Source organism: Salarias fasciatus, chromosome 8 (genome assembly GCF_902148845.1).
Source record: "Salarias fasciatus chromosome 8, fSalaFa1.1, whole genome shotgun sequence".
Taxonomy (NCBI): Eukaryota; Metazoa; Chordata; class Actinopteri; order Blenniiformes; family Blenniidae; genus Salarias; species Salarias fasciatus.
The window spans coordinates 12,882,215-12,904,306 of NC_043752.1; the positions used below are offsets into that span (position 1 = coordinate 12,882,215).

Here is a 22,092-nt window from a genome sequence, read left to right on the forward strand (position 1 = left end):
AACAGGTTAAAGACACAATTTAGACTTCATGTAGATCAAACAATTATAAAACACAAACTTAGAAAGTGTCTACTTGATGCTTTCTGACAAATTGAACTCAATAATACCTGTATTATTTCAAAAGTGCTTCTATGCTATGATTCTCCAACGACTTGTGTTATTGATATAGTGTGATTTTTTTTTGGTCAACAGATAGTCCCTTGTGACCAACAATATCCTTTCTGACAGGATTCAGATTCAGATAAAATAGGCAATCAATGTAGTAACACAATGCAATACAAGAGAACAATGCAATACAGCACACTGCACAACACCGTGCTACAGCAACCCATCCACCTATCGCTTCAATAGGTGAAAGGGTCGGCCCTATTAGTTATTGTTGTTCCACTGAACAATATCAATAGTAACCACTGTATAGTATTTATCTTAAAGATGCATTGTTGAGGAGCAAGAAGGTTCCTGTTATGAATAACTGCTTTACAGAAAGCATAATATTTTTTCATAGAGCCATAGTGGATTTATAGTTCTTATATTAGCTGAAAATTCATCTCAATCAGATTGGTCTTTAAATTTAAAGGTAAATCTACTGATTTCTTTTTTTGGTTGATGAGACAGAGAGCAAAAGTGTGTGATAACAGATAATGTTCCAAGTTTGAGAGATATCCAAATCAATGCATTTCTTTCTGCAATGGAATCAATGGCAATGTCTTCTTGTCCTCAGGAATAACCTGTTTGGTGTTCTGTCCATGGATATCTTCCAGTAAATAATGTCGGCACAGTCCAGATTTCATAACAAAACGAGTGACAACTCCGCTGATTTAACAAATCAACAACAGATCCCCTGTAAATAAAATCAATGTTTGCTTCATATCGTTTCATCCCCAAAATCTATAATAAACCTGTAGCACTGTGAGCGGTTGCAGTGGCAGAAAATCTCAGCGACTGTGAAGACGAGTCAACAGCAGACTTGGGTTGAGGAAGCCGTGTCGGTGGGACGGCCCTCACGGCGGCTCGTCTTGCTGCAGAGCACACGGGAAGGTGCAGGCAGAAGAGTGAGCGGCGCCTCTACTTTTGACATACCCAGCAAGCACGACAAGTCCTTGAAGGCACCCTTGAAATAATGATCACGGGTATTGAGAACTAATTGCTCTGGATAGTTTTTTTTTTTCTCTCTTTTCTAACCCCTATTTTCGCTCGTCTCTATGTCTCTACCTTCTTTTTCCTCTGACGGGGTCACCGGGATGTTTTTTTTTTTTTTACTCCAATTTCTTATCACACATGAGGACCTTCACAGGGAGAAGGATTTGGGAGAGATGTTGCCGGTGAGATTTGAGCGTGAAAAGTGGAGATAAAAATTGCTGACACTGCACTGAGCGAGCTGCCACTAACGTCTAACTGCAGTCATACCTCTGCAGGATGATGGGGGGGGAACGGGGAATAGTTACTGCAGAGAGTCTCTCTCTATAGTCAGCAGGGAGTCATTCATCTTTATCTCTCTCTGAAATAATAACTGCTTTCCTAATAAAGTCACTCCCACTCAGTGTGTTGTCATCATTGTATTATATTGTCTTTTTTTTGGTTTTTAATTCCTCACTTTCACATTTTTTCTTTTAGTTTTTCTTCTACAATGGCCGCAGAAACGCTCGTTTCCAGTTTTGGATGTGGCTCATCTTGCAGTCATCCTCTCTTTCCACCCCTCCTTCACTGCTACTTTCTTCCTCTTCTTCCATCTTTCCTTCCTCCCCTCTGGCAGGCCGGGCTGGTGCGATGCCGGCTGCCAGAGCCAAGGATAAATGTGATACAGGGTAGGAGGTGGGGGACCTGGGGTTTGGACCCTCTGGCAAAGACAACAAGTCCAGCAGTTGCCTGATGTCTGCCTCTGCCCACAGATCTGTCCCCCAGACGCTCCATACTTTCTCCCAAAATACATCTCTCTCTGAATCATTCCTTCTTTTCTTTCTCCCCTCCCTCTTTCCGCAGCCTCTCACCAAATCCTGTGCCTTTCTCCTTAACCTGAAACGGAAACCAAGTCAAATTTCAGTGCAGCGGAGTGTCTAAATTTAACCGCGGTTGCTTACACGGATTAAACTAAAGGACGGTGTTTGTCACAACTTATTTTTCTTGTACAGCTGAAAAACAATCTCCGAAGCCAGCCGCAGCCGCTTCCCCAGATTGAAATACACGTGTATTAAGACTCCGTTACATGAAAACAAATTGCCTAAAAAGGCTTTCAGTTAACTCCCTCTCAATCCAGAGCAGGGCATTTTGGGAAAAAGAGCAATGTCCTCAATAAACATGTAATTGAACATGTAAATTCAAATTATGAAATTATGTCAGTTATTTTTTATAAACACTTATGTTTTTTTTTATCCTTCCTCGTTTTTATTCTCATTTCCTGGCATTTGTTTCCTTCCACGTATCTTCTCTTTGAATTGCCTTGTTGCTGAAATGTAGAAATGTCTATAATCTGCCTCGGCTTGCCAAACACTCGATACAGTCAGGTGGTTTTGAGTTGGGGGGGGGCAAACTGCTTTGACCCGACGCTCAAACCGTCCATTGACTTCTATTTGCACCATAAAAGCAAAAAAACAAAAGGCCACACCTCCTGCTGAGCGTGGCGGTTCGTGTTTGTGTCTGCACGTCCACGGCTTTATTTATTCAATTTCGCATGCCATCTCTTTAATGCAAAAGAGCTGCTAACCAGCCCTTGCATCCCATGTCTTTACATCTCACTTTACTTTATTGTTGCCCCACAAACAGCCTTTAAAGCCCTCGCAGTGTATGTTTACATTTGTGTACATGTGGAGAAGGCAGGGGGGGCAGTAAAGAAGACTCATGGGAAGAAGGGAGAGCGATAGAGTGCAAAAAAAAAAAAAAAAGAGAGAGAGAGAGAGCAGGTAGTCTCAGTAGACGCTATGGACCGTTTTGAAAGGAGACGTTTGATTTCCTTTGAAATCGCCTGCACGCAGCCCGCTGCCATGTTGTGATCTTTAAGCATTCTGCGTTGAGAGGGCCAAAAGGGCCGGGCCCCCTTCCTGTGTTTGGTCTTTTCTGTCTCTGCCTACCTGTCTGTTTGGCCGGCTGCACGTTAGGAGGGGCAGCGGTAAGGATCGGGTGGAGGGGGGGGGCACTCTCTCAGGAAAAGTGAGAGGGAGAGAGAGAAACCGGAGGAAAGCGCTGAGAAGTAAAGGATTGTGGGTGAGGACGGATGGTACGTGGAAAAATTGTTTGCTCCTTTCAAGTCAGAGGAAGGAACGGAGTCCTTGAAGAAGGAAACAAGTAAGCAGAATATACTTAACATTCTGCCTCTAATAAAGATTAAAAAAAAAACATTAATCTTATAACAGCACGGCCCAGGAGGGAACCTGACTGTAAAACTCTACTGACACAAGTGCAAGTGTGTCCAGGAGTGTGTGTGTGTGAGCTGTATCTGTGAGTGTTTACATGACAAACCGTGTAGCACGTGGCAAATGTTGACAGTGCTGCTTACCAGCTGTAGCAGCTCAAGGTTTCACTAACACTTGTTAGAATGGATGCATGAGTATTTGCAGGTGGCAGGTGTGTCTGTATCTGTGTGTGTGTGTGTGTGTGTGTGTGTGTGTGTGTGTGTGTGTGTGTGTGTGTGTGTGTGTGTGTGTGTGTGTGTGTGTGTGTGTGTGCCTGCTCACCCTCTCTCTGGCTCTCTGGATCTTCTCACGGTCGCTGTGCAGGTTGGAAAGAATCTCCTGTCCCACTTGTTCTGCGAGAGAAGATGACACTGCTTAAGGAATCCGAAACAAACAAATGAAAGAACTTGCTAAATATCTGCAGAATAATGAATTCTCTCTACTGGAACAACAGGTATAAATCATCAAAACATCTGTCCCGAGTAAAGAAGAAACAATGTGATCTTTCTCAGCTTGGACCCTGCTGTAATTTTTAAATAGAAACAGCATGCATGTGTGTGATATTTTATACACAGAGAAATGGCTGAGTGGAGGGATGTCAAGCAAGGCGACAACAGAATATTTTTAGTTGAGCGGGGAAATGTTAAACCTTCTTCCAACGCTGAAACAAATAGACACGAAGTTGTAGATAACAGTACCACAGCACCCCGCCTGCCAGTGGGGTCCACTCAGTCAATGCAATATTCATTAATCCATTTTTTTGAAATGCTTCACGTCAGTTTCAGATGTAAACACATTAACGCACAGTTAAAAAAAAACACATCCCCAACAAGGAACCTGACAAGCTTGTCAGTGGTCACTGTCATTTTCCTGTCCCTTGGGTTGGGAATTAAAAAGAAAGAAAGGAAGGAAATAGGAAAAACGAAAACAAATAAGTTGCTCCCTCCCGCCGCCACCAAAAACCCACTGCTGCCATCAATGTAACCATACTGCTACAGCATTAGTGTTTAAAAAATGAGGGAGGCAGAGGATGAATCAGGGAAAAAAAAAAAAAAAAAGGAAAAAAAGTGAAGAATCTTTGCATGGATCAAAGAAAGGCTTTCAAGCGCACCAAACAAATCCGGAATAAACAACACAGTTGCTGACTGTATTACACTACACAGGTGCCGCACACCAAAGGGCCCACGTGCTGAGCGCCTGTTTGGGGGGGAGCAGTGCGAAAATGGGCTACATCTGGCAGCTAAACAAGAGAAGAGAGAGAGAGAGCGAGAGAGACTGGGGATCAGGGAGAAGTAGAAAAAGAGAGAGAGAGAGAGAAAACACTGTCAAATGAACGACGTTCGTCTCGCATTCATCCCGTCCTTTTTACCCCCCCCCCCCCAAACACTGTAACTGACTCAAATGTCTCTTCCTGCCTTCATTAATTTCTAATCTGTGACGAGACAGATTGAAGGATATCCAGATTAAACAGTGCAGTCAGACAGTCACATGTGACAAATAGGGCAGATTAAAAGACTGAGCGCAGGTATTAATAACCATAAAACTACAAGCCCTCCCTCAGTCCCGACTGGAGAAGAAGGAAGGAATAAACAGGAAGGGAGTTGAAGCGGAAACCTTTTGTTAAAGAGACAAATAAGCACATCTATCAATCTAAGTCAGGAGTGTGTCTTCTTTTGTAATAAATGAGTGTGACAAGCGCTGCAACAGCAGCACTGCTTTTTTTTTTTTTTTTTTTTTTTTTTTTTTTTTGATGGCAAGTGCATTATTGGAAAGCTTTTGCAGCTACTGGAAAGATTGATGGGGTCATGGGTGAAAAGAGCTGGAGGACATTCAACTCCTGAGTACTGACCAGTCATTACAAGACACTGCAATCATAAAGCAGTTTTTTTTTCCTTTCTTTTAATTATGGCTTCAACTGCAGAGCAGTGTAAGTATTTGAATAAGGAAGAGAAATATACATTCTTTCCAATGCATACAAAAGAAAACAACCTTAGATTTGTGTTTCTATTGATTTGAAGGGTGATATAAAACCAATGTTATTATTTTTTTTTGTAGTATCGCTCTGACAACAAAGATCCACCGCAGTATGTTTTCTATACCAAGGGACTGGACAGACTCGGAACACCTGAATGGCTGTCCTTGACAAATCTAAGAACTGTGGAGGAAAAATAAGAAAATGTGCGTTTCTAGATAATTCAAGTCACATCCATTTTTTTTTTTTTTTTTTTAGCCTTGCCAGGAGGAAGCTACAATGCACGGCTGCGCTCAAGAGGGAGACCTCTCCAAGTGCTTTACAGAAAAAAAAAACTTATTTACTTGAGCACCAAACAATGTCCCGACGCTGTTACACAAGCAAGAATCACAACAAGGAAAACACAGTGAATAATGAAACGGTCTTTTGAGCTGGCTGACTATAAAGGTTTCATAATCGCTTGTGAAGATAAAGAGAGTGGTCTCTCCCCAGTCCTCCAGTATTTCTCATCATTGTGTTTAGCTGAGCCATTAGAGGTGTGTGCTCAACGCGTCCCGAGGGAGAGCGTGGCGTTCAGTGTCCGTCATGCATCTTCCCTCGGAGCGCCGACGCCGAGGTGCGTATCTACGTTTGCATTCATCTTAGTTAAGTCCCGTTGATGAGTGCATTCTAGGAAATCTTCATTAGCCACTAGGGGGGGGGGGGGGGAAGCTTGTTGGGCAACAAATGGTGCAAAATGTCAATTTAAAAACCGAAACGGCTTTTGTGGAAGACTAATGAAATGTTCCGAAATCAACACACTACTCCATCTGTGCGGCATATTCATTTATTTGTGTTTACTGGATGCAACGTAAAACTGTTTTACTATTACATAAGCTCCTTATTTCAACTTTTAATAAAATTTCTGGTTAAAATTCAACATGAGGTTGGTTAAAAAAGCCAAACAAATAAGTAAAACCCAGAACATTTTTGAATGTGATAAATTAAAAAAAATAAAGATGTACAATCAAAAAAAAAAAAACAAAAAGAGGAGACATACTTTACTGTTAATGCCCCTGACTTGTTGCTCGTTAGTGTTTAAAATATTCCCCTCCTGTTTAAACAGCTATTAACAATTAAAATAAGCCAGGCCCAGCGGCTTTGCGCTGACTTTCTTGTTAAAGATCCCCATCCCCAAAGGTCCATTTAACAAGCCCATTATTCCATTACATTACATTTACATCAGCACCAGAGAGCCTTCATTTAACTCCTCTTTCTAATGTGATTGTAGAGAAGAACTGGCATGGAAAAGTTGAAGGCTGCAATTGGATAGAGAAGAAATTATTTCTGTTTTCGGAACGCTTCCCTTTAAAATCCAAGGACAGGCTGTTGACACGATAAAGTCTGGTTGTATTTCATCTCGGCTCCAGGAAACATATTCACCAAGTTATTTGCTAACTAGTCAAGAAAAAAAAAAAAAAAAAAAAAACAAGGTTAAAAAAAAGAGAGCTGTTGAAGGGTACAGGAAGCAGACATTCTCTCTGCTCCGCTTGTTATTTCCAGCTGTTTTAATAATTAGGAGGATTTTTATTTAAGGCTGGTATAAACCTGTAGATGAATTCTTGCCAAGAAAAGCTAGAAAGGCTAAACAAACTATATACAATATTTATTTATTATGGACTATGGAGTTATTTAGCTGCTTGGAGCTAATGACCAAGTGAAAACAAACAATACAATGCATTGACATTGAAAACAGAAAATATAAGGGAGAGTCACCGAATCAGAAAAATCTTCGATCTGCAGACGGTGAGAGTTATTTGATGACACCACCAAGTGCCTTTTGTTGTCATTTTGACAACAAGTAATCTGGATAATAACAAGAAGTTGTAAAGAGAAAGTCCACCACTTATTCAAAAAGTCATATTTGCAAGGTAAAAGATGTAAATACCACAAACGGCTAAACCGCAACACTGACAAACAAGTATGGTAGCAAACATTCAACCCTCCATGGCCTTCAACTTTCTCCGGTGCCTGGACACATTTAATTGGAAGCATCATCTATTTTACAGGAGCTGTTTTTTAGCAGTTACACACCGTCTGAGGGTCTCTGTCTCTTTTCTTTGTTGCATTTCTTGCCTTGCTCTTTCTGCCCCTGGAGCCAAAAGGGTACAAGACCTGACAGCGGTGTGCTCTGAGGCCCAGCACAGCTCCTTTTCATTAAGCAGTTGAGACCACTTTTTGAAGGTTACCACACACACTTATACCTGGACACGAGCCACACACTCCAACAAACGGGGTATGGAAACCCATGGGAGGGCTGAGGGGAAGTGAGGAGGAGCCTGATAAATGTTAGACCATACATTTTTTGCACTCAGTGTCTGTCTCAAAACTCTTTAGAACACACGCACGCACACACACATACACACACACACACAGAGCTTATAAGCCTGTGACTCCCAGGTGAATAAAGTTACCCGTCTTTGTACACTTCCAGAGAAGCTTTTTTTTAAGGACTTTTCAAGTCTACAACTGCCTGGTGACACACTTTCATCACCCCCATCAAAGTTGTACCCACAATGGGATGTATTTGTAATGCTGAGCCCACAGGCCATGAGGCTAGCACCTTCGCACTGAGCGCTCGCTCAAAATAAAGAGGCGCCAACTACTAGGTCACGGAGTGGGGGGGGGGGGGGGCATGTAGCATCTCAGCAATGGTATGACAGATTACTAAGATTACTTAAAAAAAAATGTATTGCATGTTAATCAGGAACTGTTATATCACAATAAGGACAAAATGTGTTCTGAAAAAGAGACTTTTACAAGCATGATGAGCAGAAATGCATTGGTATTTGGTGTTTAACAATGACAGCGCTCTGGATAATGAACTCACAGAGCAGGGGAGGCACTAACCTTTTTTCTTCGCAAGAGATTAAGCACTTACAAAGCCCCAAAAACAGGAAATATGCTTGGTAGGGTGAAGTTGAGCCATCTCGGTCTACCCCGCCGGAGCCCATGCATCGGCCCTTCCCCTTGCATGTGTTTGAGTGGTGGTGGGCAGTCAGGGTGGATTTCTGGGGCCTTTCTTCACTCCGCCAGGCTCTGTTTTATTCATTGCCTGCGCCCTGACCCCGCAGAGCTCCTGTTCTGACAAATCACTTCTGATTAAGACAGATCTCTGTTAGTCAGCCACTCAACTTGGCTTATTCATCATTCCACAGAAAATATCCCTCTCTACTCCCCCGTCCCTCCTCCTCCGAGCTCGTTTGCCTGTCCGTCAGACCGAAGCAAGGCACAAAAGAAATTTCCGCTGCTGTTTTAAATGGCTGATTATAGACAATTGGTGGATGGAGAGACGTAAGGCCGTCTTATGGGTGATAAGACGCAGGTTTAATGGGTATAAATGACCAGGCCTGTAGGAGAGCAGCTGGTAATAGAACCATTTGTTTAAAGCTGAACCGGGGCGGAGAGAACTGAAAGCTACATTTTCTTTCTATTTGAGCTCCCCCTCCCCTTTTCCCTTCACCTCATCCTCAAAGTCAAATCCTCAGATCGCCAGATTTACATTTTTCTTTTTTTTAAAAGAGGAAAAGTCCCCTTCACCTACAGTCAATGAGAATTGATGATGCCCGAAGAGGAATAGCTTGTTTTACCATTTATGAAATTACCCATGCCTGCATGTCCCTGAGGATACAGCGGGAGAAACTTTGACACACTCAGTCACACATTACATCGCTCCCCGTGGGTTGGTAACAATGAAATCAGAATGTTTACTGTAAGTCCAATTAACAATACAGTTAGGCATTCATATGCAAAGCTCCGCGATAATAAACTACAGCGCAATCCGCTGTGCCGAGGCATCTCCGCAGCCACAAAGCTATTGTGTTAAAAATTTCTAACAAACCAGATTAAATTAACCTGAACGACAACCCTGCTGGTGGCAAAGGGCTGAGAAGCAGGAGGAGTGAGTGGAGAATGAGGGTTCCTACAAGCAATTTGCCTGGACTTAATCAACCAGTCTCACTGAACCATCCAAATGAAAACTAATGGACTTGGGCGCTTGCTGTGATTGCCCCACATGCAACAATGTGAAGGCAGGAGCGATGCTTTCTGAGGGCCTCAATTAAAAATACTGGGAATTTCTACAGACGGCTGGTCAGCCTATGCACCTTTTACGCCACCACTCACGTCGCGATTGGTCAATTGTGAAGCTCAAACACAGCTGACTTATTAATTCCATTTCCAGCGCAGGGAAATTACTTTTTTATGTGTTGATTAAACTTGGTCAAAATTGTAAAAAATGTATGAAGTGTAGAATTAAAACTCGTATCTGAATGAACTAATTTGTGCATGCATTATTCATAGTACTGACATTTGTGTCACACAATTGAGCCGGCCACACTGCAAATAAAATATAAAAAATAAATAGTACATAAATTAAAAAAACAAAAAAAAAACAGTACATTAAACTTCATTTAATCAGCAGACCTAAATACAATTCCCAAACTTTAAGTGTACCAAATTAAATAATCAGAGTTAAATAGTAGCTGAGTAGTTGTATAAATGTTCACGCACGAGCCTGTGAGCACTGCAATACCATTATGGCCACATTTAAGCTCAGGGTCAAAGTTGATTTGAGAAAAAAAAAAACACTTGGGTTCCTTCATTTATAATAAGAAGCCAAACACACTGAGAAGATTCTGGCTGTAATAAAAACGCCAAGACAACGCAGTGGTTCATGTAGAGCATTTGCCTCTAATCAAACACATCATCTCATCTAGCAGTGTTTAGTGGAAATGACTGAGGGGAAGAAAGTTTGCCAGTTTGTCGGAAATGGACTGAGTGAGAGAGATGTGGAGGCGGGGGTGGGTGCGGGGGTGGGCGGGGGGGCTTGACGTTCTCTCTGGTTCGTTTTCAACTGTTTAGGAGCGTTAATCATCACATTACTGTTGATTAAAGGCTTTTACGTCTCTAATCAGAAAGTTGACAGGCAGATCAAAGAGCGAAACACAAATTTCTTGCCTTTTAATTATCTGTACAACACCACACCTCGGGCAGCTCTTGCCTGCCTATCTCCTCAAACTCAGTGAAACACTGCGGAAGAAGATCTAACACTCTACAACAGTTCATTATCCAATAAAACGGGAGATGGGGGAGAGGAAATACACACGCCAACACACAAAATCTCACCCACCCACACACACACACACACACACACACACGCACGCACGTACAAAAGCTTTAAGGGTTTATGATTAGCGAAGACCTGGGGGAGGCCTGGAGTGTTCTTTATTAACAAGTCCTGAATTGGAACACCTTAATTATGTTTGTCAAAATCGGACTTGGCGTCAAGCTCATTTGCATGTTTTGACAAGGCCTGTTGGGAGCCTGCCTCTATTCTTCTGCGGAGTGCTAGGGGTATTTAGCACTTTTTCAACACCTACTGATAATACGTTTTTGTTGCTAAATGAATAAAATAACTTGTTAAATGTGCTTTGTTGGATTCGCCCACCCAACCCGACTGGAGGACTGATACAAACGGCGAGTGAAGTGCACACAAAGGAGATTCTACACTGTCTTGATCAACGCTTGATCACCACTCCTGTTCAAACTGATGAGGATGTGACGCCGTCTGCAGTCCGACTGCCCAGCTGTTCCCCGTCAAGCGATTCAGACATGAAAAAAAATCGGTGCTTCCACAAAAGATTTGGCATCGCTTTGGAGGTTCTCCATGGCGTTGCATGTTCTTGCGCTACAACAGATTGCTACCTGACTCATGATCACGTTCCATTTGAATATAAGAAAGCAATGAACTGCACCCTCCCTTCTCCCGTATTAACAGCTTACAAAATGAATCCTCGTTACGTCAATGATATGTAAAACAAGCGTGCCTGAAAACAAACAAATAATCTGTGGGGACACGGGACTGTCGGCGGCAATTTAGCAATGGAGAAGAAGGGAGGCATGAAAGTGAGGCATCAAACATTAGCCTGAATAGAAGGCGTGGGCCATTAGAAGTGGATGCACTGACAGGATCTGACAGTTGGAGGCACTTAAAGATTATTTTCCTCAAACTTTGAATTCATTAATACTCATGAGCTGAAAAGTGGTACCCAAAACAGCAGACGAGGAGACGGCTGGGCTGAAGAGGCCAGTTCAGTTTTAGTGAGCGACGCTCGTTTTCCAGACAGCGGTGCAAATTGTCTCTACTCTCTAGATTACAGCTGCTCCGATTCAAGCATCCTCAGTGAAATTTTATTTCCAAACATAAGGCATGGATTTCCAGCACACACCTGAAACACATTAATAACTAACAGTACTCGTCGTTTTATATTTGAAGTATTTATCCGTGTTGTTAATACAATGCCAGATTAAATAGTCACCGCTTTATGAGCACATGACGGCAACAATAATTCTTTCACAAATTTAAGGTGGCACGCACTTTTCATTTTGAGCAAGGCAACAGTGGCGCCTGTTCTCAAAGCTCTACATCACTGCGGTTGACAGATAGCACAAACAGAAGTTTGTGTTTTACTTTGGGCTAATACCATCACACTTCCCTGCTCTGGTAAAAGGAAAATAATACCGCTATTATAAGGGGCATGAGGCACAGAGGGGACTCACAAAAGAGAGACACATCATGCGCCTCATTTAACAATGACCGAGGCCACAGAGTTGAAGGCAGATTATTGTCAGCTGCCACTGTGAATACACATAACATAGCACAACATGTGATGGCATGTCAAAGCTCTTGTGCACTGTGTACATTGTTCATTTGTGCTTACTTAGGTTCTTTATAAATATTTACAGTCATTTCCACATTTGGAAGAATTGCATCCACAAAGAGAAAGTGGGAAGATCAGTATGAGTACAGTAGAATAGATCCAGAGAGGTGATTTGATAAAAAGAAAATATATGAGATTGAAAAACAGCACTAAGCATGATTTGAACAATTAAAATGACTGATGCAGTATGCCTTTGTTGCAACTCTTAAGGTTAAAGGAACATATAGCTACTGAACTACTGATATATTTAACAACCTTAAATAGAATTTTATAATAATTTATCACTAAATTCTCTCAAGTCTTTTGTCATTTTTGAGAGTTTTCTATTGTGACAGATGTTTTTGAGGAGTATCAGAATTTGGGGTTGATAAGGCAATTCATTAATCAAATTCCTGAAGAAAAGCTTTGGTAGACTTGAATGTTTGAGTTCTTTAACACCTCGTTATCAAGCTTAAGGTCGTAGGGCACTGAAGACAGGGTAATGCGCTGGACGAGAAGCCAGTCCACCGCAGGGCGAACGCAGACAGACCGGCAACCACACACCCTCACATTCACACCTACGGGCAATTTAGAGTCACCGGTTAACCTCAAATTCATGTTTATGGACTGTGGGAGGAAACCAGATTACCCAGAGAAAACCCACGCACGCACAAGAAGAACACGCAAACTCCAAACAGAAAGACCCCCCCGAGCACAACCCACTCTTGAAGACTCGAAGGGACATTCCGGCTGTGAGGCGAGAGTGCAAAACCGCTAAACCACTGGGCGGACCCACTTCAGTGTATGTTTGAGATCAATATTGTGCTGCATAGTCAAAGGGTAAGCTCGGCTGAATTTTCAGATTCATTTTTAGAAATGGCGTTTTCACCACCCTCTTCAGTTTAGTCTCATTAAGCGCTACAGATTACCCCGTTAAATGTCTTATTGTCACGCAGCTTCAATTCTGGTGAGCAAAATAACTAGGTTGTCCTGCACATCTTCAGAAGCAACATGGTTTTCCTCAAATTTCTAATTTCACTTGTAGAAATTTATCTCTTTGTTTCCGGCAGGTTTGTCTCAGATCTTTGGGAAAAAAAAAAAAAAAAAAAAAAAAAAACCTGACTATCTTTTGGCTTAATTAAATGATTTCTTCTTTGAGCTATCAGGCAGCTCTTTCATCTTTGCCACATTATCTAGTGGGCTGGAACACCTGCACGGGCTTGATTGATATTGTTAAAAGCGGCAACCGGGATCTCCTCACCAGTCGACAGAGGGGGAACAACGTGTGCTGAATTCCTTAATTTGTCCATTAACTGACTAATTGTAATGTAACCAGAAGAAAAAAAAAAATGTAATCTAGCACTGTGCATCACCGCTGGGGTGACAAGTGTCTCCTGCTCCTCATCATTAACGAAAACAGTGAAAACCCAACATGCCTGCCACCATTTTCCACAATAATGAAGCATATCTAAGTTTTAAGACATGGCAGAACTGATTTAATCTACCTTCTTAGCACCATCAAATTAATTATTCATAAAGGACAAGATATTATGACTCAATTGTCAACTTTGGAGCTGGCCCTTTTTTTTTTTTCCTTCTCCAAACCACCCTCTTGCCTGTCGCTCTCTTTTGTCTCAGATTCTCTTTCTTTGAAAGCAAGTCCTTCGCTTTTAATCTATAACAGAGCAAAACACACTGTCATTGTAGCCGCTGAGCAAAATTATTTGCCTTTGTCTTTGTTTTTAAATTTGCCAATGAATGTGACAATGGGGTGGAGGACGGTTCCTGTGATTGCTGCAGCTCCCCGTGGGTTTTAGAGTATGCTGATGAGGCCAGCTTTACCGTAGAGAAAAGACGGAGGAAAGAAAAAAAAACATACAAAGAGTCATCAAGTCTGTAATAACACAACCTTAAGATACCTTTCATTTCCCCCTCATGAATAATGTATACCTATGTGGCAAAGCTAATTTTGACACAACATTTCTTAGACAGGTTGGTCACAAATAGGTGGAACAACGCTTCTTTTACACGCGGTGGGTTTTTTTTAAGCCAGGTGTCATTTGTTTTTCAGGGATAGGATGTCGGTATGCGACCCCGTTATGACTGACAGCGACAGCCTTGCGTGGCTGCAACACCAACAATGTGAGTCTAATATAAATATGCTGATTCCTGGAGCTTGTGGAACCAGCGTGTGGTCAATACAGCTAGAAAAGCAAAAGCAAAAAAAAAAAAAACCTCACACTAAAAACTCCAGTATCCATGTACAAGTAAAAATTCTGCACAGATGGTGCTAAAAGATCAATCACCGCCAATGAACACTTATATGTAGCGAAAACTTTCCTCTGTAAATACATACATCCTACATGAGCATACACACGCTCTGCATCTGGTGAGACAGGAAGATTCGTTTTGAACAATATTGGACTGGAAGTACTTCAACCAAGTCGTCTCACTGACGCAGCTTCAGAGGATCTTTCATTGGCCGTTTATATTGCTTCAGATGGCGCAACACTGATCAAACCAGCAACTGGCAGGAGACACAGCCACGGAAGAACCGACCAGTTTCCTTGATTTATAGTTGGAAAACAGTGAAAAACCATAGTGGCTTCTGACATGGCTCATAAACGCGTGCTCAGCAGACTTCAAAGTGTGTTAAAATATAGACCATCAACCTGGCTACACAATACAAAAATGCCCGAATTGCCAGTTAATAACCAAATCAGGCAATTATGCTTTTCTTACATCTTTATGTTTACAATATAAAGCTAATTCATTAGAAACAAGCATCACATACAGTGAGGCTAAATGAATTAGCACTGTGCTGATTTAACTTGGTAAACATCTTTATAGTATTCTGTATTCTACTGGTGTCAGGACTGACTGAGGATACTGGACTTGCTCTTCAGGTGGAGCTTCAGCATCATGATTCTGATTTACATTTTTCAAAATGTTTCAATAAATAAATCTTCTGAATTTGTTTATACAAGTCATAAGCTTTGCATGTTTAGTCTTTTTGTAATTCGATTTAGTATCAGAGGACGGCAACAGATACATAACCAAGAGATGAGGAAACTGCTGTAAAGCAGCGACTAACAAACATGGACTTTCATTAAATGACCTTCAACAACCTTCCCCCAAGATCGGATCTACCTTGATTGACCAGCAAAACCCCCCAAAATACCTGAAACGTATCACAATCTTCAACCACAGCATTTGTTCGGCTCATTTCGGAGACAAATCTGCTCGCGGTTTTGTGCAAGGGGTGAAATAATCAAAGGTTAATATCATAAGACATAATGCATAAAGGCCTATTCATACTCCAAAAGGAAGAAGAAAAAAAATCCAGATGTTTTAAGCTGAGGAGGAGGAAGATTTGGTATTGAGACATGCTATGGCCTAACAGATGAACAACAAAAGGCGACGGAGGTGTCATCCACGGCAGAACACAGAAGTAAACAATAAAAATCTGACCAATCACACAACAGTTTGTGGACCACACGGCAAAAGAAACTTCGCCCCGGACGAGGGTGCCAGGCGGGCGAAATTTTTTTTCTGACAGATGGAGCTGAGCGGAAAACCGCTCACGCCCCCGAGTGTCACGAGATTTTTGCGTCCTTCTCCTGGAGTACGATTAGGCCTTAAGACAACACCAACAACCCTCAGTGGGAGCAAGGAGAACAGAAACACTGGAATACCCCAGTATGGGACAAAAAAAAAAAAAAAAGAAGATTAAAAGTGTTCAATTATGAGCAGAAACAATACACACTTAAAAACTGAACAGAAATAGATGTAACATGTTTGTCAGATGAGTAGGAAACACAATGGATGCTGTTGACAAACAGTGGAAGAAAAGGAAACTTTAGTGCTTTCACAGGAAAAGCTCCACAGGGCATCTTAAACTTGAGTAGACGAAAATATTTCTGAAACTAGTATATCTAATGTGTCCTTTCGGAAAGTGCAAAAGCCAACCATTTTATTATTCTGAATATTTCCGCAACCTACTGGAACCTGTCAAACCTTTATTTTGACAGCAAAGTTTATCTCTCAAGGTTGTAGGTGAAACATAATAGTATAAAACTAATACAGAGAGACAAAAGCTTCACATTCAAACAGATAAACTTTATATGGTAACTTTTCTTTGACAGTAAGAGGAGGGGAATCAAGGCGTGAAGAGGAAGCTTGAACGTAGAAATGCTGCATTTGTGTGTTGTGACTGATGAAATGCATCCTGAGGTTGGCTTTTGTTTTCATTGCATAATCTGTCATTTCAGAGGGGTGTAAATAATGAGCACAGCTTGTGGGAAGGAAACTTTTTGAATGTGGGGATGCGATATAGGACGGTAGTTTAAAAGGAAAAAGCAGTTTGAGATAAAACGTCATTTTTTTTTAAATTCCTGTAAAATACCAATTGATATTTTTCCAAGTGCCAAGTAAGCAGCGAGCCACTATACCTCTGAGCCTGGTTCTACGAAGGTTTCTCACTGTTAAAAGCAAGTTTTTCCTTTTCACTGTCACTAACGCTTGCTCATACAATGACTGTGTTGCATTTGGTTTTATACAAATAAAATGGAAAAGAACGTAAGATTGTGACGTTTCTGCCAAGGACAAATGACTTTGAAATGAGAGTAAGATTATATAGTAGCTACGCAGGATCTGCATGGGAGTTGTGTTCCGATACCGTGTCGACATTCCAATTTCAATATGAGCCGTGACAGTGGGCAGTCTTTGTATGCCCCGTCCGCTGATTGTAATTGAGGCCGACGCATGACAGCCCCCCGTGTGCCCTCGCTGCAGTGGCCTGGGGCACAGGGCACGCTGACAGAGGAGGCACAGGAGACGGCGGCATCGGGTCCCGGCCTGGCACGGCCGTGGCACGGTACCCTTAGGGGCGGCGACCCTCCCACTCTTAACCCAGCGGTACTTTCGCTGTCTCACCTCTGTCACCAGGCATCTCAGAGGCTAACGAGAGGGCAGACGAGACTGCTTAACAATTCCACCACATCCGTTGGCTGGGTATGCAAGCAGCTCCTTTTTTTTTTTTTTTTTTTTTTCATTCTTCCCCTTCCTCCATCAGTACTGTCAGTGTTTCTCCTCCCCTGCTCTAAGACCTTTGGTAAAATAAGTGTCAGCTAGAGGAGACAGCCACTCATCAACACTTTATACCTGGGTGGTATATTAATGCTGTGATGGTTTCCTGGAAGAGGGGGGGGGGGGGGGGGGGGGGGGGGGGGGGGGGGGGGAGAAAAAAAAAAACAAAACCTTTTGTCCTCGTAGAGAGAGATAAAGGACAAAGCTTTGGACAACTTTTGAGGATGTTAACTTTAGCAGTGTTAATGTGGATATAGTGAAAGGTAGGGGGGAAAAGCACAAGGCAGCGCAATTATCTCTTGTAGAGACATCCTAAAAACACTGGGCATTCAATAGGTTTTCCAATACTGAGCTACTAAAACAAGCTATTTTTATGTGAAGTTCCTCTTGATAAATAAGTAACGGATATAGATAGGACTAAGATGAGGCTGGAAAGCGAGAGAGGGGAGTTTTAGGGGAAGAAGAAGCTGGGGAGAAAGAATGAGAAACAGCGTTCATCTCTCTGCACAGATTCTCCCCACCAGGAACAGAGTTACAAATGAAACTCCACTTCCACAACAAGTGGAGTTAGAATCCTACGGGGGCCTTCTGGTATCCAGTTGGAAATACATAATTAAAGGAACACGGAGAGGGAGCATGTTATTACCAATGTTTTCATTAGGCCAAGTTAACACACTGGTCTCCCCCAAGACTTGCAGACAACAGGCAAGGAAGTGGATGGAATCGGATCCTGTCTATGGGGGTCGGAAACTCTGTTGAGCTCTTCATATTAGTGCTGGTTCTGCATCATCCCATTCCGGGCATACCGCTACTCCATAAAAACATTTAATTTTGACATCAGAAATATGAAAAGCATGCACGGGGTCTGCTTTTTTTTTTTTCATAATATTTTCACTCTTTTTCCCCAACATCCAGGCTTAAATTAGCCAGGATTTTTAAGATCAGGGACTGTTTTTTAGGCTATGAAAAATGGATTAAATGAAGAGGAAGTCTGGCCTAATGAGCTCCCTGGGCTACGGAGCAGCAGGGACCGTGAGGGGAAAGAAGGGAGACGAGGCAAGCCTTTGAGGAAGAAGGGGCCGCAGCCATGCCCAAAGTGTGCCAGCTTCTCCTCGCTTTAGCGCCAATGGCACAGACGGCACCTGGGCAAAGCTTGGCCATCCTCGCCTCGTGCCAATAGAGAAGAGAGACACAGCAGCAAGTGTGTGCTGAACCTGAAAAGTTCTATTGACCATCTTGTTTTTCTCTGAAGGCACTTTTAGAGTACTTTTTTTTTTTTTTTGGTTTTTGCTGATTGGTTTAGTTATTTTGTTGAGAATTGAATAACTTCTTATTTGTCGTATTTCTATAAAATACAAAGGATTTTAATATTTCAGGACAAAAAGGGAAATTTTAACAAGAGTAAAAAAAAAAAAAAAAGTGAAATCCTTGAAAAGCTTTTTTTCCCACAGTACTTTCATTGAAAATGGAAGCATTCTGACTTAAATAGGTCAATTATGAAATATCAAAAATGACTTAAAACTGTTTTTTTTTAAAATCATTCTAAACATAGGAAAAATCCTTTATTGCTTTAACATTGACCTTACACCATGACAATTGAGGAAGACTGAACAGCTAAATGTTCTTGCCATGTATTGCGAAGCAGTTCCATCCGTGTCACTCAGCAGACATTGGATAAATTACCGCAGCGAAGGCAGCACACGAGGAAGATGGCTTTGAGACGTGGGACATACATTTTACAAGGCCAGTCTGCCCTTGGAATGACAACAACCACCTACAGCAGTGGAAATGAGGAGGTGAAGTCCGAGGACAGAAGAGGGAGGGGGGAAAAAAGAAAAAAAAAAAAGAAAAAAAAGGGGGAGGGGGTGCGGAAGGGATTACTTGGCCAGGTAGTGGCTTCTGGATACCAGCCAAAAAAAAAAAAAAAAAAGAGAGAAAGGAAGAAGAAAGAGAGAAAGAAAAAAACGAAATATTTACAGGTAAAAAAATCTTTCACTCACCTCTAAGAATTACAGGTCAAAAGGAACACGGAGTTGGACTGAGAGACAACAGAGAACAACAGCTATGGGAGAGGACAGGGTGGGGGAGACGGGGGGGGGGGGGGGGGGGGGGGTACAGAGCTGGCACATTCTTCAGCTGCTTTTCCTGACAGCGATTAGAAGCTGTCAGACCCTCTCAACCTGCCACTCCTCTGCCCTCATAGGAGGCCTGTCATTACAAATAGCCCAGATTAAAATACCACACTCCGGGGGCGCAGGCCTTGACCCCCCCACCTACCCTACATTGCCAAATGTCTACCCACACACGTACCCGCCCTGTCAGACGGGAAAGAGGGGAAGGCTGGCGACGTCGAAGGGGTTTACGGGACGACTGGAGAAAACGGGCAAAAAGCAACAGGATTTTTCTTTAAATTAGACTAAATGTAATTAGAGGAGATAATAGAGAGAATAGACAGAAATAAAAAGATGGAATCCACCTTTTTGGATGATTTATTCAATTTGAGCTGACCAGTGATTGATTAGAGACAACCACATACTCTCATTCCAACCTATGGGCATTTTAGAGTGAACATCTGACCTCAAATGCAGGCTTTGGACAGTATGAGGAAACCAGAGTACCCAGAGAAAACCGCAGACCCCTGCAGCATGCAAATGAAACACTTCATATCGAAATGTTTGACTGTATTATGAGCATCCTCTCACTTCTTGGATCTGCTACATTTTCTACTCATAATTAGGAGACGAGCCGCATGGTGCTAATGAGCTCTTTATCTACCTGAAGAGCTGGACAGTTCCTCCACATTTGTTCCGTACCTGAGACACTCAGAAATGCACTTGCATTAGGCTAATGGAAACAAAGCACTGAGAAGTGCTATAGGTTTTCAGCTCAAGCCTTCTGTGCACGTCAACTTGTATTTCCGCACGAGGCAGACATATGCAAACAGAGAATAATGAGTCCAATGTGTCCCGGATCTATCTGGTGCCAACGCGAATCGTCTGTCCTGACACTGAAAAATGACCTATCTCAGCAAGATTTGGAAGGGGTGGGTGTGCTGTGTGTGACAGTCACCAGCGCTGTGCTGACAGCCCAATAGAGTCGAGGAGGAAGGCATCATTAGGATCACACACACACAAATATACAAATACACACATCAACGAGCAAATATTCATGTAGAGGATGCTCGCATACAATCCATCAGACATGAGAAAATGTGTGCATGCCTGCTTGCACAGACAAAAGGAAAGAAAGCGTCTCTTGACTGATATTTTCTACCTCAAACAGAGCATGACGTTGTGGCCGCTGTCATGTCGCAGTGGCAAGCGCACTATGGCGGAGTCAGTCAAGGCTAAACGCAGCCCAAAGAGACAGGAAGGGGAGATTACGTGACATACGACGTCTTAGTTATACATGCGCTTAATATAAACATAAACACTTGACCGAGCACAACTCTACGAGGCATGACATAATGTGACACACAAATCACTGCCATGAAGCTTTATTAAAATAGATTAGCCTGAAATTACCTGACAGTTTTCTAAGTTATGAATATCCATCTAAACAGCGTCAAAAAAACGAAAACAAAACAGAAGCACCTGCAGCGGGTTAGAAAAGCAATTTATATCAGGTATGGCCGCCTAATATCTGCGTTGGCTCCGTGGAGAAGACGGAAATGAAGAAGTAATCCACATGGGATGATATCAAATGCATAGAATCAAATCATCACCAAAAAAAAAAAAAAAAAAGTCTTTTTAAAAACTTTTCATATTCGAGAGTATCAGTATATTCACCTTTGATACGCAGACAGGCAGTGAGCAGAGAATAACAACTCACTGTGTTGAATTTAGATGAGCAAACCTGAGCTGACAAATGTGATCATGAGCTTGTCCCTGGAGGAGAAGACAACTGAATGATGTGTAATTAGAGCCATCAGTTGTTCGATTGCAACAAAGACAGGAGACGTAAATAGAAAGAGACGTGGATTTACACGAAACACCTCACAGAACCAATCAGTAAATCCAAAGAACTTTTCAGAAGTAAACTATTGCTCACAACAACCTCTGATAAACTTTTTTTTTTTTATATTAACATCTATTTGGAAAACATTTCCAGTTTGTCTTTATTATAACCAGTGTGGGTAAAAAAAAAAGTCTTTTTCTGAGAAATAAGCTGTCGGTTTGTTCTGTATTCCTCATTACAGAAGAGAAGGCAGGGGTGGGAAGAAGGACAGAGGTGACAGGAAAAGACAGAAATCTCCAGTGACATGTTGAGACATAAACAGCTGATAGTTATCTGTGCACCAAGCCCAGTTCATGTTGCTGTGAGTTAGGTTTACGGCAATCATGTCTGGGATGGGGAAAAACAAAATCCGAAGACATTTTGTGACAGACAACTGTCACCCTGCTGCAGAGTTGTCAAGTGGTCGCAGCCAGAGTGGGTTATTTTGATTTCAGACTTTTAGATACACTACTTAGAAAACTTGCGGTGTACTTTATTCTAAGACTGTGTCACATATTGAACATCTCGACGTATTTATGACTTGACACGACACCTTAAATTGCTTAAAGCATTTGTTGAGAGTTGTTTCATAGCTGAGAAGCTGACATTGTTGGAAAAAAAAAAAAAGCTGCGATAGTCAAGTCGCGAAATCCAAAAGTGGCATGACCTGAACAGAGGCGTGTCTTGGTTTGCAAGTCAGATTAGCCCCAAAACAGGAATTCCACCAAGAGATGGGAACGCTATAACACATCCCGCACCCTCTCTTCTCCACTCAGGTCGTGCTCTCCAAAAAAAAAAAAAAAAAAAAAGTATGAAAATTTGCCCCTCGCAAATTAGAATAACAAACAAACAAAAAAAAACCTGGCTGCCAGCTGCGCAGTATTCATACAGTATATCATACCTAGACGAT

General features: G+C 42.1%; 1 protein-coding gene across 4 annotated transcripts in view; it reads right to left on the reverse strand.

The window, feature by feature from the left end:
- Positions 1-22,092, reverse strand: part of vti1a (vesicle transport through interaction with t-SNAREs 1A) — a 108,868-nt gene that overhangs the window by 33,654 nt on the left and 53,122 nt on the right. For all 4 annotated transcript variants that reach the window (XM_030097347.1, XM_030097348.1, XM_030097350.1 and 1 more), the window contains one exon: positions 3,669-3,739. In XM_030097347.1, the coding sequence (XP_029953207.1) occupies positions 3,669-3,739 (71 nt within the window). The remainder of the gene's footprint in view (positions 1-3,668; positions 3,740-22,092) is intronic.